Below are 23,109 nucleotides of genomic sequence, written 5' to 3'. Positions count from 1 at the left end.
TGCCTCTCTCTGTCTTTCTCCATTCTGGGCTCTGAACTGGTGACCTTGACTCCAAGAGTCAGGGCCAATCCTGAGCTCCTGCAGAGGGAGGGTCCTTCAGGACCCTTCTCTAGAGAGGGCATGCGCTCCCAGCCGAGAGGTTCCAGCATGAACTGGCCATGAACGGGTTCCAGCATCCCTCCTAGAGTTCCCTTGTGGCTTTCAGATGTACCCAACCTCTTATATTGACAAGAAAGAACAGCGCCCCTGGTCCACTTTGTCCCCAGGTCACCCTGAGGCTGGCTAGACTGTGAGAAAGGCCCAGCCCAAGACAGGGTGGACAGCTGTTTTCAGTAGAAAACCAGAAAGAAATCCCAGCCCTGCCGTTTTATTTTGGTTTAAAAATCAAGTCGTGTGACAACGGAAACTCTTTCCCGGCTGCCCTGTCCTCCCTGCCATGTTGACAGCAGCCTGACTTGCTCATTCTGGCTGGGGATTTTCCCTGCGGCCTGTTTTTCTCTTTTATCTTCATCAATTGAAGAGAGCTGCTCTGCCTTGCAAACTGTCAGAAGGCTTCTGGGGTTCGGTGTATTTTTTTTTTCTTTCACATAATTCTGGGTCTTTTCCCAGATATGTATTTTCTCTCCGACTACCTTCTAACTTGTTGAAGTTTCCGCCCACGTGACTTCCAGCATGAATTACCAGAAACCACAAGAGAGAGAGCGCGCGCAAGCCCCAAAGTGAGCGAGATGTCCCTGTGGGGAGCAGTCCCCCTGCACCCCAGAGCAAGGAGGACGCAGGGGTCAGAGGTGGCTGCAGGGCCAGTAGGGGAGGCACCTGTGGAGGGTGGAGGGCTGGTGGCCCAGGGACAGCCAGGAAGGGAGGCCAGCTGGTGACCCGAGAGCCCAGAGGCATCTGGGGCCGTGTGTGAGAGCCCGGAAGAGTTCAGCCATGCCACACAGCTCCGACAGCAGCGACTCCAGCTTCAGCCGCTCGCCTCCCCCTGGCAAGCAGGTAGGGTCCCCGCTCCCTCTCTCCTACCCTCGGATTCTCCTGGGGGGCAGGAAGCCGGGCAGTCTTTCTTGTCCTGCTCAGGGAGCTGCAGAGAGAGGAAGTGGCTTGTGGCATGAACACTCTATGAGACTGAGACATGGCATCTGTAGTGAAGCCGTGCACAGTGGCCTCTGCTCTGCCAAAGCCCCTTTTCCTCTCCATTCCCCAATGGTGCCCATTGTCCCTGCCTTGCAGGTGTCCCCCATGAAGCTTTCTAAGTAGCAAAGGGGAGGATGAATGTCAAATAACTCAGAGGAAGTGGTCCACTCTTCTCTCCGGCACTGGAAAAGTGACCAGAGGAGCCTTAAGTTGCCTGCACAGCCCAAATCCTGGATGTGTCGTTTCCTTGGAAGAGTCACAAGGGCATGAGAGCAAAGGGGTCAAGGTGGGCTTTGGGAACAAGTTGACGGGAGGAGAAGGAACCTGGCGCAGGGCGATCTCTGCTGAGGTGCTGCCTCTGTCCCCACACCTGCCATCAGGGAGAGAGATGCTGGAGCTGCAGCCAGTGCCTCTTTACTCAGTGGCTTCTGGACAAGAGGAAGGAAATAAAGGGGAGATGGCCCTGGGAACCTGTTGGAGACATTTGCTAGTAGCTTACCTCAGCTCTGGGAAAGGAGGGAATTGAGGCAGGGGTTCCGGGAGATTTTAGAATCTAGATTGATTTCCAAGTCAAGAGTTTTCAGCTTGAATTGCCAAGACCTTGGGCTCTCTACTCACCTCACGGCTCCTGGGGGCTTCCTCTTTGCCACATCCTTAACATCCCGCCCCAGGGAAGTCCTTGTCCTTCTCCTCCAACGTATCTATCTTCATGGATTAAAATCTTCCCCACCTCTGAGGTTCAACAACTGCATTCTTTTCTTAACATAGATATCCAAGGGGCTTTCAAAATGCCCAGCCCAAACGAAGGAAGGTAAATGTCAGATAGAGAGCATCTATCCTTAGCAGCTAACCCGAGAGAGAAGTCCCGGTGGAGACCTCTAGAGGGCAGACCATCCAAGTTCAAGATGGTATCGGAGTGGCTGGGACTGCCTGGAAGTCTGTGCTGTACTTTTCTTAGGAAGGAAATTACTCATGGCTTCCATGGTAATCTGGTCCCCGTGCCCCTTAGAGGAAAAGCACGCCCTCCTATCTCACCCAGTGCCCTCCGACGGCAATGACCCGGGAGTGCGGCACTTGCTGGGGAGCGCAGAGTCTGGCTTGGGATCTGCGCCCTCTGGCCAGCAGGGAGGTGCGAGGGAGCCCGGCGGGAGCTGCCTAGGCTTCTCTCAGGCGTCTACGCATCGCGGAGAAAGCTGGAGCCAGCCTCTCCAGCCAAGCAGAAGACATACCCATCATAGGGTGTAATTAGAGAACACCCCGGGGTCCATATCCTCCCGCGCACCCACCCTTGACCTCCGACAGCAGGCAGCCTCCCTAATGAGTCCATTCTTTTTGGCATATTTTTTTTGTACTGGGCGTTCTGATCCGGGCGTGGGAAATGTCAAACTGGCTGAGCAGAATGAAGGGAATGAAGGAAAAGAAAAGCTCTGGGCTGGGGCCCTTGCCCCCCCCGGGTGTGGCCGAAGACCTCATGGGATACATAACAGTGAGGTCACTGGTGGTGAGGAGGTCTTGGGAAGGCTTTGGACTCAGCACCGCAAGGGGCGATACTCCCAGATTACTGTGAGCTCCTGGGCCAGCTCATAGGGCCTCAGGTTCTTCCCGGGTACAACAGAAATAATGACGCCCGCTTCACAGAACTGGGAAATTAAACAAGAGCACCTCTGAAAACACTCGAGCAGAAGTTGACACATAGTAGATGCTCAACAAGGTTTGGGGATGAAAAGAAAAGAAAACAGCCAAAAAGAACAGCAAGGGGGTTCTAGGAGAAATGTGTGTGTGTGTGTGTGTGTGTGTGTGTGTGTGTATGAGGGTGAGGGTGGAGCAGCCCTGAAGAGGAGGAGAGGCGACAGACACTGCCTTCATTGGCTTCACCATTGTTGCTCAAAACAGCCCCATTGAGGCCTCGAGATCTCATGCTTCTTCCTATAGTTTTTGGCCAAATAAGACATAGACAGACCTGAGGATGTGTAACAGGGTATGGAAAAGAATGCTCCTGTGGCTGCAGGCTTTTGGAAAATAAGGGGATGGATGGGTGCATGAAGAGATGAAGACAAGGAAGGTTGGATGGATGGATAGATGGATGGAAGGATGGATGGAAGGATGAATGGAAGGATGGATGGATATAAGGATGAATGGAAGGATGGATGGATGGATGGAAGGATGAATGGAAGGATGGATGGGTGGAAGGATAGAAGGATGGATGGAAGGGTGGGTGGATGGGTGGAAGAATAGAAGGATGGATGGAAGGATGGATGGATGGATGGGCGGATACCAAGTACCACAAAAGCCTACCTTACTTCAGAAGAGAAGAGCAAACTCCTAATTCCCATTATCTCTACCTCCTAGGACTCCTCTGACGATGTAAGAAAAGTTCAGAGAAGGGAGAAAAATCGCATTGCAGCCCAGAAGAGCCGACAGAGGCAGACACAGAAAGCTGACACCCTGCACTTGGTGAGTGCTGAGAGCTTGGGCTTTGCTCTCCAAACCCATGGACCCTTGGACCACAGCTTTGATTCTGTCTGTGTGGGGATGTGTAGGTGGGGAGAGTAAGAGGAGGGTGAGGGCTTTAAGGTGGGGAGGACAAGCTCTCCTGTGATGTATTTGAAAAATTCTGTAGCAGAGAATATGCCAGAGGCTGAAAGAGAAATGAATCTTTCTCCCTGGGAAGAGTCAAGGAGTGGACACATTGGGTGTTGGAAGCCCAGAGGCTGGGTAGGATGGAAGACAGAATCACTGGCTTGGAGAGGGGATAGCCAGAGAGAGTTCCGTCCTCATAAGCCACCGAGAGCAGAAGGTGGACTGACTTGGGGAGGAATTGAGATGTTAAGTGCTTTGGGGAGCTTGTTATCCTACAGTGCTAGGACCACACAAAGTCTCATCCCTTTGGAAGGCAGCTGGGGAACCACCCAAATGTCCTTGCATTTGGGACAAGGAAGTCCACAGAATGCTACATCTTACTCCTTTATTCTAAGCATCATTAAAGTTCTATTTTGAAATTTCTATCATTAATGATATCCCCATGTGAAAGATACAAGTTCAAGTGCAAACATCTGGTCTAGTGCCCATCCTTACCTCTTGATCCAAGCCTTTCTAGAGCAGGCTGAACTCTCGACTTGGGCACAAGGGTACGGGGTGGGGCCGAGGGGCAGCTCCACTGGTGGCCCAAGGTCTTAGTAGTGCTTCTGACTCCCGGCTGTGTGCTTCATAAAGCAGAGCTTCCTCGGCATCTCCCCATCCTCCCCTCCCCCTTTGACTCTGCCTCTACTTGGTTCTTTGTTTGACCAGCTCTTACTTCACTGGTTCCCTCCTCTTCCATCCCCTCATTCCTTCCTCTAGCAACTGGATCTTCCCGTCCTTCCAGAAACATTCCCATATCTTGAATAATCTAGTACTTTCTTTCAATGGTAAAAAGAAGTACAACTGGTACCAAAAAATGAATACGCTTGTATTTATTTGGATGATTAGCATGGCACCTGACCAATTAGCATGACTATTTTTACCTCATCAAGACTAAGATACTGTTTTGCCCAAGGTGCAGGCATATGCTTATAATCACAGTGACTAGGGAGGCTGAGGCAGGAGAATGGCAAGTTCAAAGCCAGCCTCAGCAACTTAGCAAGGCCCTAAGCAACTTAGTGAGACCCTGTCTCCAAATAAAACATTTTTAACAAGGGCTGAGCCTGTGGCTTAAGAGTGCCTCTGGGTTCAATCCCCAGGACAAATAATAATATATAGTTTTAAAGGGAACAAAAGATGTTTCTTCATCTTTGTCAGGAAACCAAGAATAGGCTGCACCAACCTCTCTGATTGGTTCTTTTGCTTTATTTGAAATGTAGTTGGTATATCCTCCTTTGCAAGCTAACAATTTTAAGTCCATAAATATGTGTCAAATTGGAAAAAAAATGAATGAACAGCAAGTGTGTACTAACTGTGGTCAACAGTCTAAATGCTAAGCTGTTGGCATCCCTGCTACTGACATGCTCCCTCTGATTTCTTTGTGGCCTAGAGTCACGTGGAAATACTCCCATTTGCTATTTTAAACGTGAACATTTACGATCCATCACTTTCTCTGAGTCTACTTCTTATTTAAACCAAGCAAACAAATAAATATCAACTTAAAAGGTTAAAAGCTTCTTTTTTTTTTTGTACAAGTTTACAATGTCCTGAGACAGGCAAACTACTATAAACTGTATATGTTTTTAATATTTTTTTAAAAAAAAAGAAGTGGAAAATAAATAGAGGTCAGCAGCTCGGTGGTCAGAGGACAGGGTTTGAATCCCAGCTCTGCCACTTGCTATCTATTATCTGTGTGACTGACTCTAGAGTCATTCCCAATCTCCCTTAGACTCTGATTCCTTATCTATAGAATGGGAAATGACAGTAACTACTTCCTAGGGAAGTGCAGAAAACGAGCTCAACACAGTGCCTGGCATACAAAAATACTCCAAAAATTTAATTACAAGATTGATAATAATAGTTAATAGTATAAGAAGTAAGATAAAAAAAAATCACAACTAAGTTACACACACACACACACACAGATTTTCACAGAATCTCAGGGTTGAGAGATTTCTTTAAGGCTGAAAAGTTTAGGCACACTTTTTTCTTTTTTTGGTACCAGCGATTGAATCCAGGACATTTAACCACTGAGCCACATCCGCTTTAAAATTTTTTATTTAGAGACTAGTTCTCACTAAGTTGCTTAGGGCCTCATTATGTTGCTGAGGCTGGCTTTGAACTTGCTATCCTCCTGCCTCAGCCTCTTGAGTCACTGTGATTACAGGCGTGCACCATCACACCCAGCTCAGGCACTTTTGATGCCTAAGAAAAGGATCTTGTAACCTCTAGTGCTAGATAGCTCCCTCTCTTCTAACATATGGAGAGGTCCCCCCCTCATCTTGAGCTGCACCCCATCTCCCTATAAATCTAACCCCCTGGTGTCCGTCCACCCCCTTGGGTGCATACCAATGAGCAGAAACATGTGCCTCTTTGCAGCAGCAAGGTTTCCATCTCTGACTCGGCTGTCCTCTGTAAATCAAGAGTCAGAACCAAAAGATTGAGCCTAATTATACTGGTTGTGACTACCTGGGGGTAATTTCTGGAACTTGTAGGTGAATGGAGCCTCCAGTCATGGGGTCAGCATATCTACCGTCACACCCCAGCCTCAATCTCTAGAATGTTCTCATTCTCCCCACATCTGAGCTCAAACTCCTCACCCACTTCTTTCTTTTGAGCACCACAACATTCATCTTCACTTTTCTCCCAGTGAGCAGATCACAATGGAGTCTACGCAGCAAGCCTGTGGACTGCTGTCAATGCAATTTGTTTTTCTTGGCTTCAGGTGGGAGCTTGGGCAGCAGCATGTAAATTTTCACCATCAGACAGAGAGCTTGGCCGTGGTTTGCACTGTTCATTTCCTCTTGGTCAACAGACGCCCTTCTTTCCCATACCTTGTCCTCTCAATCACATTTGTAATTCAGGTAGAAGCTTCTATTCACCACCTGAGTCGGGTTTCACGGCTGGGTTTGCCCTTGACCCCTTTCCACGCTTGCTATACATGAAATCTTCTGGCACCGAATTTCTCTAGCTGAAGGACTCATCCAAAATTTTGCAGACCAGGCTTTAGAAATTATGGTATCAAATAAGGGCCATGCTTGTCTTGGGGTCTAGCCTCAAATGCTGGGGTGACATTGTTTTCCTGGTTTCAACTGTCTCATCTCTCCAGTGAGAGTAAGGGATTCTGGCTATTGGACATTTGAGTAGCTGTCCTATTCATGGCTCCCACCAACACACACTGATTCCTTTTAAAATGACAGGAGGGAAAGAACATTTAGTGATGACTGTGTTACAAAATGAACCAAGGTGACGCATAGTGGATCAAGTGATTCTTTTTGTAATTGTTACAAAAACAGAGTCTACATACAGTTTTGATTCTCTTTCAGTTTGATGTCTCACACAAGTGCCCATCATACTTAGTTCTTTTTCTCCCACGGGCAACTGTAGGGTCCCTTAGGTACAGTACAGATGTCAACTAGAAGAAGAAAGGCATGACTTGCCCAGTTAGTTCCTAAAAATCTCAGCAGCGAAATAAGTGGATCCAAGATAATCAGTTGAAAAACCATTAGAACTAATAAGAGAATACAGACAGCTTCCAAAATTAAAATAAAAAGTAATACCTTTCCTACATGCAAACCATAACAAATTAGTAAATTTAATGGAAGGAAAAATCCCAACCACCACCATTATATGAGAAAGGGGTCTGGGGTTGTGGCTCAGAGGTAGAGTGCTTGCCTAGCATGGATGAGGCACTGGGTTCGATATTCAGCACCTCGTAAAAATAAAATAAAGGTATGTGTTCACCTACGACTAAAAAAATAAATGTTTGAGAAAGGAATAAATTTAACAAAAATCATGAAGGGTTTAATTAAAAAATTTAAATGATTCTAAATGACTTTTTAAAAATTCAAAAACTAAATAGAAAGATGTATATTATGTAAAGTTAATATTTTCATTAAATTAATCTATAAATTTAATGTACTCCCAATAAAAATTCAGTAGGGTCTTCTGGGAATTGGGGAAGAACTAGATGAGCTATTCTAAATCCCCAGTGAAAAAGAACCGTCTGAAAATTGCCAAGAAAATGCTAAAGAAGAAGGGGAATGAGGGATTAGCAGACTAAGCTGAAACGATTTGGAAAAGACAGAACATTGAACAGATTACAGAAACAGACCCAAAAACAAATTTAAAATTTAAGAGCCAAATATCTGTGACAATTCCTAAGACATTAGAACAAATTCAAGACAACCAGGATGACATTTCATTCCCCTGAGGGAGGGCAGAATTCTTCCATAGAGTTGGGACAACTGACTCATCACTTGGGAAAAAGGGGAAAAAATGGACCCTCCATTCCTTATATAACACACAGAGACAGATTAAATCAAAAAAGAAAGAAACTTGGGGGAAAAAAAAACATGCATGTTAAAAAATTGATCTTAGCCTGAAGAAGTCTTTTTCAAATAAAATAAAAACTCCTGAGACTACAAAGGAAAAAAAATTGATATATATAAACTTTATGCATTAAAAAGTGAAAAAACTTCTATATAGTTCAAAATACTACATGCTAACTCAAAGGCAAATGATAAACTGGGGGAAAAATATCTGTAACATTTATGACCAAAAAAGGTATGTTTACTTAATATATGAAAGCTCTTATGAATAGGAAAATGATTAACAACCCCAAAGAAAAATGAGCAATGATTATGAATAGGCGACTTCCAGAGAGAGATAAATGGCAAATAAATACGTGCAAATATGCTAGACTTCACTTATATAGGGAAATGCCAATTAAAGCAAAAGTGAGATTTCTCTGCCAGATTGGCAAAAAATAAAATGCTGCTAAATCATGATGTTGCCAAGGCAATGGAAAGGCAGAACCATCACATGCTGCCGGTAGGAGTACAGTTGGTGCACCCCCAGTGGAGGGCAGCTTGACCATGCCCCTTCCAATTATGAGCACTCATGTCCTGTGGGTCAGCATCAAGGAGTCTACGCACAAACACGTCCACAGATTATCCACCGCTGTGCATTTAAAGATAATCATTGCTGCGTTGTTTCTTAGAGAAAAGACTGGAAGCAAGCTAAATATTCATCAGTAAAGGAGTGCTTAAGTAAATTAGAGTTTGTCCATTCAGTGGAATACTGAGGAGCTATTAATAAGTTTCACCTGAATGTGCTGATCTGAAAAGATTATCAAGTTTCTATACTCTTAAAGGAAAAAAGTGTAAATATGGCACCTGGTTTTTCCACTCTGTGTTTTTAGCAACAAGAAAAACTCTTTGTACATAATTGTACAAACAGAAATTTTCAAATAGATTACCCCAAAAATTGTTGGTTTTTTTGTTCTGAAAAGTGGGAATAAACGTCTAAGAGAGAGATACTTTCCTTTTTAAATCTTTTTTATTTAATCAGTTGCTTTTATTTTTATAATATAGGTACTGAAATTCTTGACATTGATCAATGCTAAATATGCATTGAATGCTTTCTTTTCTACTTATGATACCACCCATCAAACAGCTCTCTACTGTGGCATTTTAACCCTTGAACTTCCTACATCAATATCTCAGTCCTTCAAGAGAACCCAATGTTGTTTGGGATTTGAGTGAGTGACCCTAAAGTCCACAGTACTAGATGAGCCACCATCAGGGAAGGCAAACCAGTTTCCGTTGTGTAGCCATCCCAGTTGACTGTAGTGGCTCCTGGGAGCCTCGCAGCATGGAGGATTTTGAATGACTGTTGAGTCAGTGGGAAAGAGAATTGAGATTAATGAAGAAGTATTGTTGCCAGGTGCAGTGGCACACACCTGTAACCTCCCCTCTCCAGAGGCTGATGCAGGAGGATCTCAAGTTCAAGGCCAGCCTGGGCTAAGTTGCCAGACCATATCTCAAAGTAAAAATGAAAAGGGCTGGGATGTAGCTCAGTGGTAGAGTGCTTGCCTAGCAGGCGCAGGCCCTGGGATGAATCCTCTGTGGGTGGAAAAAAAAAAAAGAGAAGCAGCCTGGTTCGTGAAGAGACTAAAGGTAGAGGAGATGGGGACTGTGGGCAAATTTAGCTCAGAGATGTGCTACTGGAAGTCAGATCTGGCCTTGAGGGTGGAACTGGAAGCAAGTTAGAGTAACAGGGCCAAACTTGGGAGCTGGGGACCCAGGTACATCCTTTAGATGGGGCTGGTGCCTGAAGGAATCTCACACTTGTTTAGGAAAAGAGAGGTTTACAAGTTCCTGGATACATTGTAATATCATATACAACAGAAAAATACTGAGTGTACATTAGGCAATAACAAATCTTTGAGCTAATGTTGTGAGAAATGCAATATTTACAATTAGAGGGAAATTGAGTAATGAAGGAACTCAGTAAAGATGTTACCCATGGGCCTCCTGTAGAATGGCACTGTTGTTCTTGGCTTTCTGGGGAGCCCTGGGAGAGAAGGCAGCTTGTGGTCCTATTTCACTCCTAGAGCTCTTTTTCTCTCTGGGAGACCATGCCTAATCTTTACTGGCATAGAGAAGTTATGGGTCCATGAAATACCAAAGGAATATTCTGGATAGATCTACCCTTAAAACGTTCAATGTAAAATCAGTGAAGCATCCATGAAAAAGAGACACCTCTCTTGGGCCACCATTGCTATCAATTTCTTTTTAAAAACACAATAATTGAGCATGATTGGGTATCAAGCACTGTGTGTTGAGTGCTCGGCTGGCAGTATCTCATTCGACCTGCACCAAAGCCTTATTTAATAATTTTTTACATTAGGTTAGGCAGCTTGTCCAAGGCTACCTAGCTGCATCTTCAGAACCCATCTTCCCCACCCCTACTGCCTCTTTCTCCAGTCTTTCATGAGGATGTGTTCATCTTCCTCGACTCTATACTTCTTGGAATCTCTACCTGAATTTATTTTTCTGTTTTTTTATTTTTTAGAACAATGTCCTCCAAAATTCACACTTTTCCCCATCTGTCAATGATAGGCCTGGCCAAGAAAGTAAAGATGTCCCTATATCAATTAAAACCGTTCTTTGAGAAGGTTGTATAGCAATGAACATTAACATCTTACATGAGAATAACCTTTGAAACACTATTTCCACTTACAAGAGATTGAAGAAAAATTATATATAAGGATACTCAGTTTACCAGTATTTGTGAATAGTAAACACTTTTTTTTATACCAGGGATTGAACCCAGGAGTATTCAAATACTGAGCCACATCTCTAGCCCTATTTGTATTTTATTTAGAGACAGGGTCTCACTGAGTTGCTTAGTACCTCACTGTTGCTGAGGCTGGCTTTGAACTCACAATCCTCCTGCCTCAGCCTCCCAAACGACTGGGATTAAGGGGTGTGCCACCATGCCCGGAATGAATAGTAAACATTTTAATAAAGTGTTTGATAATGCTATAAAATTGGGCAGCTGGATAACAATAATGGATTAGCATATTATAATACACTTATACAGAATTTTATGCTGGTATCTAAAATTATCATGAAGATCTGTATGTACCAATTTAAAAGATGTCAGTGGGGTAGCATTGAGTTAAAAAAAAAAGAAGTAAATTACAAAGAACATGTAGAGTATAATCCTGTTCATGTGAGTTAAATCTGTGGTTTGGGGAACAGTTGCACGTATAAAGAGATGTCTGGAAGGATATTCTCCAAGATGCTAATAGTAGTTGTTTCTGAGTGGCTGAGTTTCAGTAGCCTTCCTTGAGTACTTTTCTGCATTTTTAAAATTATAATGAATGCGTGCCATTTAAAAAAAATCAGAAGCAGTCTAAAATAGTCTAAAATTTTGACTGTTTTATTTGGGGAAAAAGACATGCCAAGGCAATTCACCACTGACTGCTTATCCCCCGGAGGACAGATCTGGGGGCGAAGTGTAGGGTGTTTGGGGAAGGACTGATCTGGAGACCATAAAGAAGTCAGTCTTAAAAGGATCACGGGGCCCAGGTCACAAAATGACAGCTGCTATTCAGGAGACATCTCCCCGGGCACCGCCAGCAGTAGCCAGGCTTCCTTTCTTCTCCCCAAAGAGCCCAGGCTGCTCAAAGGGAAGCCCAAGACCCACAAGAAGAGGGTGGGATGTCAGTACAAGGGCTCACCATGGGCCCACATGGAGGCCTATTAAAGGGAATGGTAATGGTTATGGTCATACTGCTTGTTCCTAAAATGATAGAATTCAAAGAAAACTCAGAGATCTTTCAGGCCAACCTGTCGTGTGGCCAACGAAGAAACTTTCTCAAGGACACCCAGGAACTCAAACCTCTGGCCTCCCCATCGTTCTACTTTTGTTTTGTGCTACTTTGCTGGACAGAGCTTTGCTAGGTGGGTGATGTTGATGCCACAGGTCCTTTTGCAAAGGATACGCTGAGAACTAGGCCATCAACCAGATGCGCAGACAGCCTGGGCTCTCAGCATCTCCAGAACACTCAAACAGCGAGAGACCAGAAGGAGAGCTCAAGGTCAAGGGGCGCTGAAGCCTGCAGGTTTCTTTATTCAAAAAAGGTTTTAAAGTAGTCACCCAAAATTAAAAGGACAATGAGATTTGGGGGAGATTTGATATTTGCATCAAATTAAATAAATACTTAATATTTATACTGAGAAAAAAACATCTTTTAAAGAAAAACATCAAGACTCCCATCAATAAGTGGGCAGAGGCTATGAACTGAAATCTTACACAACATTTTTCCTACCAAAATGAAAATAACCTGATTTTGTATTCTGATTACGAAAACGATACACAATAAGGCAAGGTTTCTCAACCTTGGCTATTGACATTTTGAGTCCAGTAATTCTTTGTTGTGTGCGTGTGGTTATCCTGTGCATTGCAAAATGTAAAATCTACAATCTGTCCAATAGATGCCAATAGCACTCCCTCCCCCTGTTCTGACAACCCAAAATACTCACAATATGTGTCAAATGTCCCCTGGAGGGAAAATCACTTGTGGTTGAGAATGCTACATTGAGACAGATGCAGAGAAAGTTGCTCTTCCTCCTTAGTTATTGATTACTGTAACATTAAAGTGAAATTAAGAAACCTTCATAAAGATGGTAGGCAAAAAGAAATGATTTAAATTTAGAGCACTAAGCCACTGCTCTGTGCAGATACTGTCAGTTCCAGACACTCTTGACACGAGATTGTTGTGAAATGGATAACACGTATTGATTTCTGGTGACAGGAGGATTGATTTGTCTGTCCCTTGCTCTGATAATCTATCACCTAGGAATATGTTCCTAGAAAATAATTGAACAAAGACAAAATCCAAAACGCATCCAGGTGTTCATTCCAGCATTGTTTATGCCACTGAGATGGTGATCGAAACCAAAAGGTCCGACATTAGAAGACCATTTTAAGTAAACTGTGGATCATCAATTTCATGATATCACCATTAAAAATAATATTTATAGGTACTTACCGTGTGGGAGTGCCAAAGTGACAACAGAAAGCAAAACGCTGATTGTATATGTACTATGGTTGAGATTTTGTAAAAATAAGTAGGCATGCTAATTTAAAAGGACAAGATGACAGTATGTACAAATGAAAGCAGGTACGTTAGGGGACCAGGACCATGGGTGTTTCCAATTTTTAAAATTTATTTTTTATTGGTAAATCATTATTTTATATAATCATGGGGTTCATTTTGCCATTTTTATAAATGTACATAATATGATTTGGTTAGTTGGTGTTTTTAATTCTTAAATATATTTTAATGTAGTCATACTGTGCATTTTTAAAAAATATTCTTTATTAGTTATTGATGGATCTTTTTAATTTTTATTTATTTGCTTATTCCTGGTGCTGAGAATCAAACCCAGTGCCTCACACAAGCTAGGCGAGTGCTCTACCACTGAGCCACAACCCCAGCTCCCACATACTGTGCATTTTTATGTTAAAAAAAGAAGGAGGAAGAGGAGGAGGAGGAGGAGGAGGAGGAGGAGGAGGAGGAGGAGGAGGAGGAGGAAATGGCCAAATAGAGAGTCCAGGGAACTCTGGAGGAAACTGACTAAGAGAACAGAAAAGATATCATTAAGCTAGAATTTCGGGGTCAGGTTTTGGTGGGAGACCTTATAATTTATCCTCCAAATAGGAACTCTTTTGAGAGTGAAAAAGGGCACTAGGAAATATTATACCAGGGCAGCAAGTGTGAGCTGGGACAGTCCCAGGAAATATCTAGATACCCTAGACTTCGGGGAACCAAGGAAGGCAACCCAGAGCTCTTATGGAAATTCAAAGGAAATGATCAAGTTCAAATCCAAGCTGAGGGCCCAAATCCCTAGGGCCAATAGGCAATGTCCTGCAACTGAGGACCCTGTAACTTAGAGATTTTCTGGGTCCTCGGTTGGTGCAAGAACAGGCCTTCTTGTTCACTAAGAGGGTGGCAGTGGCAGAACGTTGTTCATGAAGAGCCCTATTCCCAGCCCAGGAGCTCACGTCTGTCTGCAGAATTGATTCATCCACTCAGCAAGTATTTCCTGTCTCCTCCTTGCAGGTATGGTCAGTTCTAGGCACTGAGAATATAGTAGCAGTGACCAGACAGGCTGGGACCCTGATTTCATGTACCTTACATTCAACCTCAAGTCTAGAAAACGGAAAAATAAATGAACACATTAAGCACACCACGTGAAAAACGGTTCAAAGAAAATGAAATAGTGCAAGGTTGAAAGTGGTTAAGGGACAGGATGCGATAGTGATGAGGGAAGGCTGTTCCGAGGCCCTAAAATTGGAAATCAAATGCAAATAAAAGAGCAAGGTCAGCCAGGCATGGGGGCGCACACCTGTAATCCCAGACACACTGGAGGCTGAGGCAGGAGGATCACAAATTTGAGACCAGCCTCAGCAACTTAGCAAGACCCTGTCTCAAAATAAAAGGCTGGGGATGTGACTCAGGGATCAAGTGCCCCAGGTTCAATCCCCAGTACCAAAAAAGAAAAGAGGTGGAGGGATCTGGGGAAAGGGAGTTTTCAGCAGAACCTTGCAGCCAAGCCCAGGGGGAGGCATCAGAAAGACGCCTGGTGGAGCAGAGATAGTGGGAATGAAGTCGTATGGAGGCAGTTGAGCTAGTGGAAGCAAGGACTGGATTGGGGGGGGGGGGGTCCACAAAGTTGATTCTAACCCTGGCTTGGAGATTTCTCTCAGCCTAAATTCTGATTACAAAATGGGAAGCAATGGCACCTCATTGGGATAAGTGAGAGCAAATTTAAAAACAAAGCAAGGCTATATTTTCTCTTCTGCATTGGAAAGAAAAGTAAGTCTAAAGATGTGAGGCAGGAGATGGGCCTTAGGTTGGAGAGCCCAGCCTTTTCTTATTCATCATTCCATATGTTCTCATGCGTGAACATGCTGCCCTTCTTTCTGATTGTTTATAAGAACTTCAGGAACGCCAGCTGTTTCGCTGTCGTGGCTTCTCACCACAGTGCTTGAGTCTGTCTGGTTGGGATGGGGAAGGTCAAGTTCAAGCTGGGGAAATGATGTCAGAGTTCTGTGAGTGGAGTTCCTTTGTAACCATCCCAAGTCATAAAGCAGAAGCAATTAACATACTTGAATATTGGGTCAGATATTCCCTTGTAGATATCATAAGTCTAATTAGTATACTTTCTCATAGGTACTTCTTAGGTTTGGGTAAATGATCACAGGTTCCAAGTTGGCAGTCAAATGAACATGATTTTAGTGCACATTTACTATGAGCCAGGCACCGTCCTTGTCACAGAGGACAAAACAGTGAAGACAACAGCAGTAGCTCCTGCCCTCACAGAACTCAAGGGGAACTAATATGATAAAACTATAATTATTGAGATTTGACCAGGTTCCCTACCTCTTGCCTGTCCATCATAAGAATGAACTGCTGGACTATTAGAAATTGTATTTACCAAATACAGTAGTGATAGAATAACAAAGTGTCTAAATGGGCATTTTCTTTTAGGAAAAAAAATGTTTAACTTAGAAGTGTTCTCTCAACTATTTAAAATTCTTTGTATTTATATTTTATACTTTTATATAATAAAATATATTTGATAAAATAAAAATATAAAATATAAAATCAGCCTGGTGGAACATGCCTATAATACCAACAAACTGGGAGGCTGAGGCAGGACGATCACAAGTTCAAGGCCAGCCTGGGCAACTTAGCAAGACACTGTTTTAAAAACAAACAAACAAACAAAAAAGGGCAGGGGAGCTGTGGATGTGGCTCAATGGTTAAGCACCCCTTTGTCCAATCCCGTGTGTGTGTATGTGTGTGTGTGTGTGTGTGTGTGTGTGAAAAGAGTGTGTGTTTGTGTGCATGGGTGCACAGTGCATTTTGTTTATAAAATAAAAATATATAAATACATACAATAAAGTTAAACACTGTCATTATTATATTATCTTTAAGAGGTCTCTGCTAAGAACATGATTCTCAAATTGGCTGAACAAGAGGTTCCTCTGGGAAGCGTTTTTAAAATCTGGCTTCCTGTGACCCAGCCCAGAACAATGAAATTGGAACCTGGGGACGGTGAAGTCCAGAAGACTGTTTGGTGCCCTCCAGGTGACTGCAGCATGCAGCCTGAATCAGGAGCAGGCCCGTGGGCAACTCTGTTGGCATTTACCCAGATACTCTGAGCCAGAGGCCTGATGGCACAAACCAAACCAACACATCAAACCTTTGCTCTAATGGCAATTCCTAGTCATTCTGTGGTTTTCTAGAACTGGGCTCTCTGGTGACAACCTCCCTAACTGGAGGTACCAGTCGGGATTGCATTTGGTCCCAGTAATAGACAGCCCTGGAGTGGAAGTTTGGTTTTCTCGCATAACAAGAGGCTCAGAAGTCCCCAGAGCAGGCTAGAACAGGGGCGCACCCAGCGCCTCGCTCTGCACAGTCATCTTGGCTCCTGGCTTTCATCCCCGAGGTGCACTGTGGCCGCTGAACTTCCAGGCACCCATCTGTGTTGAAGGAGGGTGACCTCGTGTCCTTGCAAGGCTTGGCCTTTTCACGGGGAAGGGAAGCTTTGCTCCCTGCCCCCTCGCCCCACCCTGTACTTCTGATTCCGTCTCTTTGGTCAGAATTCTGTTACATGGCCACCTTCACTGCAAAGGAAGCTGGGTATTTGAGTGACTCTTTTTCTGGTGTCTCTAGAGGAAAGTAAGGGAGAGGGAGTTCAGGAGGGGTGCTGAGCTGGCCAACCAGCGTTTTAGGTCAATGAAACCATAGTCTACAAGCCAAGGAATAGGGTGACAGCCTCCTAACCCTGTGACTCTATACAGGCCCCTGAGGGTGGCCCTTCTGGCTTAAACATCTGTTAGTGACAAAGGCACTTAGAGGAATGAAGATTTCTCCAAAATAGGTACATAGGTCATTCAGTGTGAAGACCTGTGGTTTGGCAATTCCTCTTCTCTCCTCTCAGGGCGAGAGGCAAGGGTTGGGGCTAATATCCCCAGGAATGGCAGGAGATAAAGTCACAGATCCCCCCAACTGCTTGGAAAGTGTCATATCTTTCCATCTGAAGCCTTCTCCAAGAATGGCGGGCCCCACCTCTGTGTGCATTTGATGTGTAGGGGCTGGTGGCACCTGATGAGATCCAACACACACCTGGCTGGGAAGGACCAACTTCAAATACCACTCTCTAATTTAAGTGTGGGTGTGAGCTGAAAGGTCACCCTACCAATAGATGACAGCACCTTCTGTCGAGGAGGAAACACACAGGGACTATTTTGGCCCTTCTGGAAATTGTGATGAGAAGGTACAAGGAGAAGGTCAAGGCACTAATCTAGAGCTGGCAGGGAGGACCAAGCCCACCCACAAGGCCTGGGGAGTCCCCGCTAGAGCTTTGGGCCAGAGCCCAGCTTGGAAATGCCAGCCTGTCCCTAGTCTTCGTCCCAACTTGGTTGCCTGAGTATAAGGGAAGTGCCTGGGGATTCCCCATCATTTGAAAGCTCTTTAAGTGACCCCCCTCATCAGCCCCTCCAATAGGGGATTTCCCAGAATGTTCCCATGGCCCAAGGAAGCCTCCTCCTTAGCTGGTTGTGGTTCATGACAGAAGTGTCACTGGGCGACAGGTAACGCCACAGGCGAAGCTGAATCGTAAACATTGGCACGAGTTTGAAGAGAGAAGATGGATTCAGTAAGTTCGTGGGACTGAGGCCTCCAGATAATTATCAAATTTTATCAGGTTTATTCAATTAATTTTTTGTTTTGGTGGTACTGGAAATTAAACCCACTATCACTGAACTACGTCTGCAGCCGTTTTTGAAAAATGTTTATGGTGAGACGGTCTCACTGAGTTTCTGAGGCTGGCTTCCAACTTGCCTCAGCCTCCCCTAGTTGCTGGGATCACAGGCATGCACCACCATGCCTGGCCCAAATGATTCTTGATCATTCCCAGAGAGGGAGCCTCCTGCATCTTCCTTCAAATGTGGGTTGGACTTAGCGCCTCACTTCTAATGAACAGAACAATGCTGCAGATGAGACCATAAAAGGTAGTGCTTACCTTTCCCTGGGTAGAGACTAGTATGCGGATACGCTCAGGTAGCAAATTGGCAATCTGAAATGTTTGAGAGTTAAAAAGAGCCTTCAGATCCTCTGATTCTGTGGGTTTCAACATTAGCTGCCTGTCACATCCCCTGGGGAGCCTTTACCAAGCCCATGTCCAGGCTGCACCCCAGAACTATGAAATCTGAATAGGCATCGTACGCCCATTGCTAACGCCCAGGGGATCCCAGGGTATGGTGAAGGTTGAGGTTCATTGATTTGATCCAGTCTTCCTGTTTTAAATTGAGGCAACTGGGAATCAACAGGGAAAGTGAATCACTCAGGGTCACCAAACCAGGACCAGGATCTCGGATCCCCATCCCCGGTAACCACCAATGGAGTCCACCATGGACCCTCACTCTGTCTGGAGGAAGGTGTGGTTTCTAGATAGCTCTCTTCCAGAGAAGCTGGCCAGGTGAGCCACCTTGGGGTCCTCATGCAAGTGTTTCAGAGTCACCAATACCAAGATCCGGCTTTCTCTTGGGAGACCACAGGGTGCTGAGGACTCTCAGTAGTCTCTGGAGACTTTTGCCCACCATGCTCTGAAGTCCCACAGAGGAAGCCTTCGGGTGTGGTAGGAGCACAGGCCAACCACGCCCCCTTGGCCCTCCCTGGACCGGGGTCCTTGCATCCACTACTTGACTGTCTAGCAGAAGCCCCACTTTCCCTCCCTCTTCCCGCTCTCTGAGCTCTGGGTTCGCAGCCCACGCGGGCAACTTAAGGGACTGGGCGTCCACCGTCTGTTTTCCTGCCTTTTTAGTCATGCGAGTCCTTTCCAGGGCAAAACTGTCCCCAGGGGTGTCAGAGTGGACTGAAGAGACAGCAGGCAGCAATGTGGAGGGACGGGGGCCTCAGATCAGCCACTTCCTCCCGCAAGGGAAGTGCAGCCTGAGCTCTGTGTAAGAGTCTGGCTGCTGCACGGCCCCAGGGGGCTGGCAGGGCGGGTTCCTCTGGGGCCCTAGCAGGAAGCCCTCTGGCTTCCCAAGGCAAAGACAAGTGTCTTGTCACGGGTGGTTGTTTTCTGGTCAGGGGTCGCGGGCAGTGGTTATGCCGCTTTCTAGCCCTCTGGGATGCTCAGGGCTGGGGTGGGCAGAGGAGAAATCTAGAGAGAGCGCTGGGCCCTGCCTGGGAGGGAGGAAGGGCCTGCTGTCACTTCCCGAAAGCCAGGCCTGCCTCTAGGTGGCGAGGTCAGAGCCGGCCCACCCGCCCCTCCCTCCTGCCTTGGGGTTTGCCCAGGCTCTTCAGAGCACCAAACTTACAGTAAATGTTGTCACCAGTGGAAACTCTCAGAGGGGGCGAGGAAAAGGGCTCGAGCAAGGGGCCAGGGCTCCCGGCCCCCAGTTCCCGTCTTACCGACACCCCCCCCTCAGCTACTGCTTCATCTTACCTTTCCGTAAAGGGGGGATGACCTCCTCTGGGATGTGCCAGGAAACAAGCAGTGGTGCAGGGAACAGGTTGACCTGTCCCAGCTTCTGGTGTCCCCCATCTCCATTCTAGAGAGGGGGGTTTCCTTGCACTGACCTAGGCACACTTTCTAGCTAAGAGCCTCCTTCAGGAAATGTCAGGCTCAGGCTGAAAGTGTTTGCATTTGTCCTTCAAAACAGATGAAAGGGCTGGGGTTGTGGCTCAGCGGTGGAGCACTTGCCCAGCTCGCACAAGGCCCTGGGTTCAATCCCCAGCACCCCGAAAAAACCCCAAAACGAAAACAGACAAAAACTTGGATGATGGGCAAGCCCGCATGTGTATGCTCTTCTGCGGCTTAAAAAAGAACCCATGGGGGATGTGGGGCCAGATGATGGGCAGCGTAACTGACGAATTCCATCTAGCTCTCTCATGCTCTCGATGGGTTATTTAGGGCAAACTTTAAAAGTCAAGTTATTTTACATTTGATCACCGCCCACCAAATTTCTGAGCCAACTTCTTCATGCCAGCAATTGATGTTGTTAGCCAGTCAATCAACAAACACTAGAGTCCATATGATGTGCCAAGTACTTAAATAGGCACTTTGAATAAGTGCTTGGATATTTAAAACAAAAAATTTTGGGGGAGGGGGCCGGGGATTGAACTCAGGGGCACTTGACCACTGAGCCACATTTCTAGCCCTATTTTGTATTTTACTTAGAGATGGGGTCTCACTGAGTTGCTTAGCGCCTAGCTTTTGCTGAGGCTGGCTTTGAACTTGCAATCCTCCTGTTTCAGCCTCCTAAACCACTGTGATGACAGGCGTGTGCCACCACGCCCAGCCACTTAAAACAATTTTTAAAAATATTTTTTAGTTGTAGTTGGACAAAATACCTTTATTTTATTTATTTATTTTTATGTGGTACTGAGGATTGAACCCAGGGCCTCACACATGCTAAGCGAGCACTCTACCGCTGAGCCACAACCCCAGCTTAAAACAAATTTAATATCACATTTAATGAGGGTTTTCAAACTTGCCTGGTCATTAGAATGAACTGGGATACTTGTTGAAAACTCAGATTTCTAGACCCCTGCCCTCCAAATCTCAAACTCACTAACACCCCAGTTTCTAGATTTCAGGAAGGATTGTAACTATGGCTTTTTTTTTAATTGAGCCCTCAAATTAATTGTGATATGGCAAGTTTTGGAAATACTGACCTAAACCAACTAGCACTAGAAAAGTAAAACCTAGTCACCAAATACCAGGTTGTTTTTTTCAACTGAAATGTAATTTATTGGTATCTCCAGAGCCACACCCCCTTTCTTGGGGGTCTTAATTAGCAGAGTGGACCTGCAGGATTCAGTCACAGAAGGTGAACCTCAAAATCACTTTGGAAATGCATTCTCAGGCTTTCTGAAGGTGGGATTGTTTCTCAGTGATTGTTAATTAGCAGAGTTCAATTGTTGGCTTAATAATAATGTATTCAGGAATCAGCGCTCCTTAACCTGGGCTTTCCTGGTTAGCATATATCAGATGATTTCCCCGAGCAACTGGGAAAAGATTTTTCTGGACAAAGGACTTTGTTTCTACACAGGCTTCGGACACACTGAGTGGACAGGTCTTTTCCTCATTGCCCTTGTACAAAGTTTCACCCTCTGTGGTTTTAGTTTCCCACGGTCAACTGTGGTCTGAAAATATTAAGTGGAAAATTCCAAAAATAAGCGATTCAGACATTTTAACTAACTTTCATTCAAGTATGTCGGTATGATGGTTCTATTTTATTATTAATTATTGCTAATCTCTTATTGGGACTAATTTATAAATAAAACATATCATGTGTGCATATGTATAGAAAAAAGCATAGAATATGTTGGGTGCTATGTAGAGTACTAGTAGGTGCTGAACACAGTACATGTCGGGTTTTAGGAGCATCTTGGAACATATCCCCTCAGGGTAAGAGGAGACTAGTGTACTGAAAACCCTTTGGTGGGTATATAGGAGTGGAATGAGACATGATAGGTGTCTTGGACCCTTTAATATTTACAGAGACCCTCATGTTATAGAATCTGGGCAGAGTAGACAGTCAGCCATGGAGTGTATTTATAAGACTGAATGGAAATGCTAGGAACGTTTGGGGAACATATTGCGTAAGGGGACGGAAAGAAGTGAATTGGTACAAGATGTTCTCACAAGCTGCTCTGCGTTTCCTCAGGATCCGGGCTGCCACACAATTCCCCTCGGCACATACTTGCCACTCTCAACCCACAGACGCTCAGGAGACCCTGTGTGCAGGCGCTGAGCTCAGGTGCAGCTTGGGTCTCCAGCACAACGGGGTTGAGAGGTGGTGAGGCCTTCAAGAGGGAATTAGGTCGTTAAGAGGGATCAACTCTTTTCCTACTTTCAGGGGATTGGACCGGTTTCCAAGTGTGGACTATTATAAAGAAAGACTAGCATTCCCCTCTCTCGCCTACACGTGTCCCTTTGCCATTACCCACTTGCCCGTCCACTTTTCCTCTTTGCACAGAGCAGCATGGGGCTCGCACCAAAAGCCATGTGGGTGCTGGCATCATGTCCTCAAGTTTCCAGAACAGTGAGCTAAAAAAAAAAAAAAAATCCTTTGTTCTTTATACATTACTCATCCTCAGGTATTTGATTATAGCAATAGAAAATGGGCTAAGGTTTCGTTTTGTGAAATTGCTGTTTTTAAGAAGTCAAAACAGACAAGTATCAGCAATGTCAAGTGGGTCAATCCAGTATCTATGCGTATACACGTACACACGTACATACTAATACGGGTGCACGCACAAACACAAACGTCCATGCACATGTGCACACTCTCACGTATGCACAAGAGCCCTCTGATGCCCTTCTCTGTGGCTGTGCTAGTGAGAAACGAATCTGGCCTCCCCCACCCTCCCCAGCCTGCCAGCCCTGCCTTCCCTGACCCTGATCACTAACGCTGGTCCTTCTCCTCACAGGAGAGTGAGGACCTGGAGAAGCAGAACGCAGCTCTGCGCAAGGAGATCAAGCAGCTCACGGAGGAGATGAAGTATTTCACGTCGGTGCTGAGCAGCCATGAGCCCCTGTGCTCGGTGCTGGCCACCAGCACACCTTCGCCCCCCGAGGTGGTCTACAGCGCCCATGCCTTCCACCAGCCTCACGTCAGCTCCCCGCGCTTCCAGCCCTGAGCTTGCAGACCAGGGGAGAGCAGAGCCCCCCACCCCTGGTGTCCTGCAGGCCTCAGGAGGGACACACGGACTGTGGCCAGACTGCCCTTGTCCCTCAGAGCCGACTCTCCACCTGGAGACCCAGTGACAGAGGCCCAGGCGGGGACTGGACACAAGGACTGTAGTGGACAGAGGGGTGTGAGGCCTCCCAGCAGGTGGCAGCCACCCGGTGTGTGCTGGACCTCCAAGTGGGTGGAGGCCCGAGTCAGTGACGAAAAGGAGGCCTGAGTCCCAGGCATGGAGGGAGGCGGGCAGGGGAGGGTGAGTTTTCTAAATAAACGTTTTTAAAGAAACCA

At 45.6% G+C, this 23,109-nt stretch overlaps 1 protein-coding gene and 1 pseudogene across 1 annotated transcript; one reads left to right on the top strand and one right to left on the bottom strand.

Annotated features, from left to right (window-relative positions):
• Positions 1-1,970, bottom strand: part of LOC114089750 (guanine nucleotide-binding protein G(I)/G(S)/G(O) subunit gamma-10 pseudogene) — a 12,332-nt pseudogene extending 10,362 nt beyond the window's left edge.
• On the top strand, positions 684-23,109 carry Batf (basic leucine zipper ATF-like transcription factor). Its single transcript, XM_027931696.2, has 3 exons — positions 684-993; positions 3,481-3,585; positions 22,565-23,109. The coding sequence occupies exons 1-3, from the start codon at positions 931-933 to the stop codon at positions 22,772-22,774; spliced, it is 378 nt and encodes a 125-aa protein (XP_027787497.1). The 5' UTR covers positions 684-930; the 3' UTR covers positions 22,775-23,109.

This window comes from Marmota flaviventris, chromosome 2, assembly GCF_047511675.1.
Source record: "Marmota flaviventris isolate mMarFla1 chromosome 2, mMarFla1.hap1, whole genome shotgun sequence".
In the NCBI taxonomy this organism is placed as follows: Eukaryota; Metazoa; Chordata; class Mammalia; order Rodentia; family Sciuridae; genus Marmota; species Marmota flaviventris.
Note: the sequence above shows the minus strand (reverse complement) of the source record. Positions and strands in the feature narration are given on the sequence as shown.

Excerpts from the sequence above, each read along its gene's own strand:
- Batf (XM_027931696.2), top strand. The coding sequence starts at position 931 with ATGCCACACAGCTCCGACAGCAGCGACTCCAGCTTCAGCCGCTCGCCT. Across the intron at positions 994-3,480 it reads CGCCTCCCCCTGGCAAGCAG|GACTCCTCTGACGATGTAAG; the intron begins GTAGGGTCCCCG and ends TCTACCTCCTAG. Across the intron at positions 3,586-22,564 it reads AAGCTGACACCCTGCACTTG|GAGAGTGAGGACCTGGAGAA; the intron begins GTGAGTGCTGAG and ends TTCTCCTCACAG.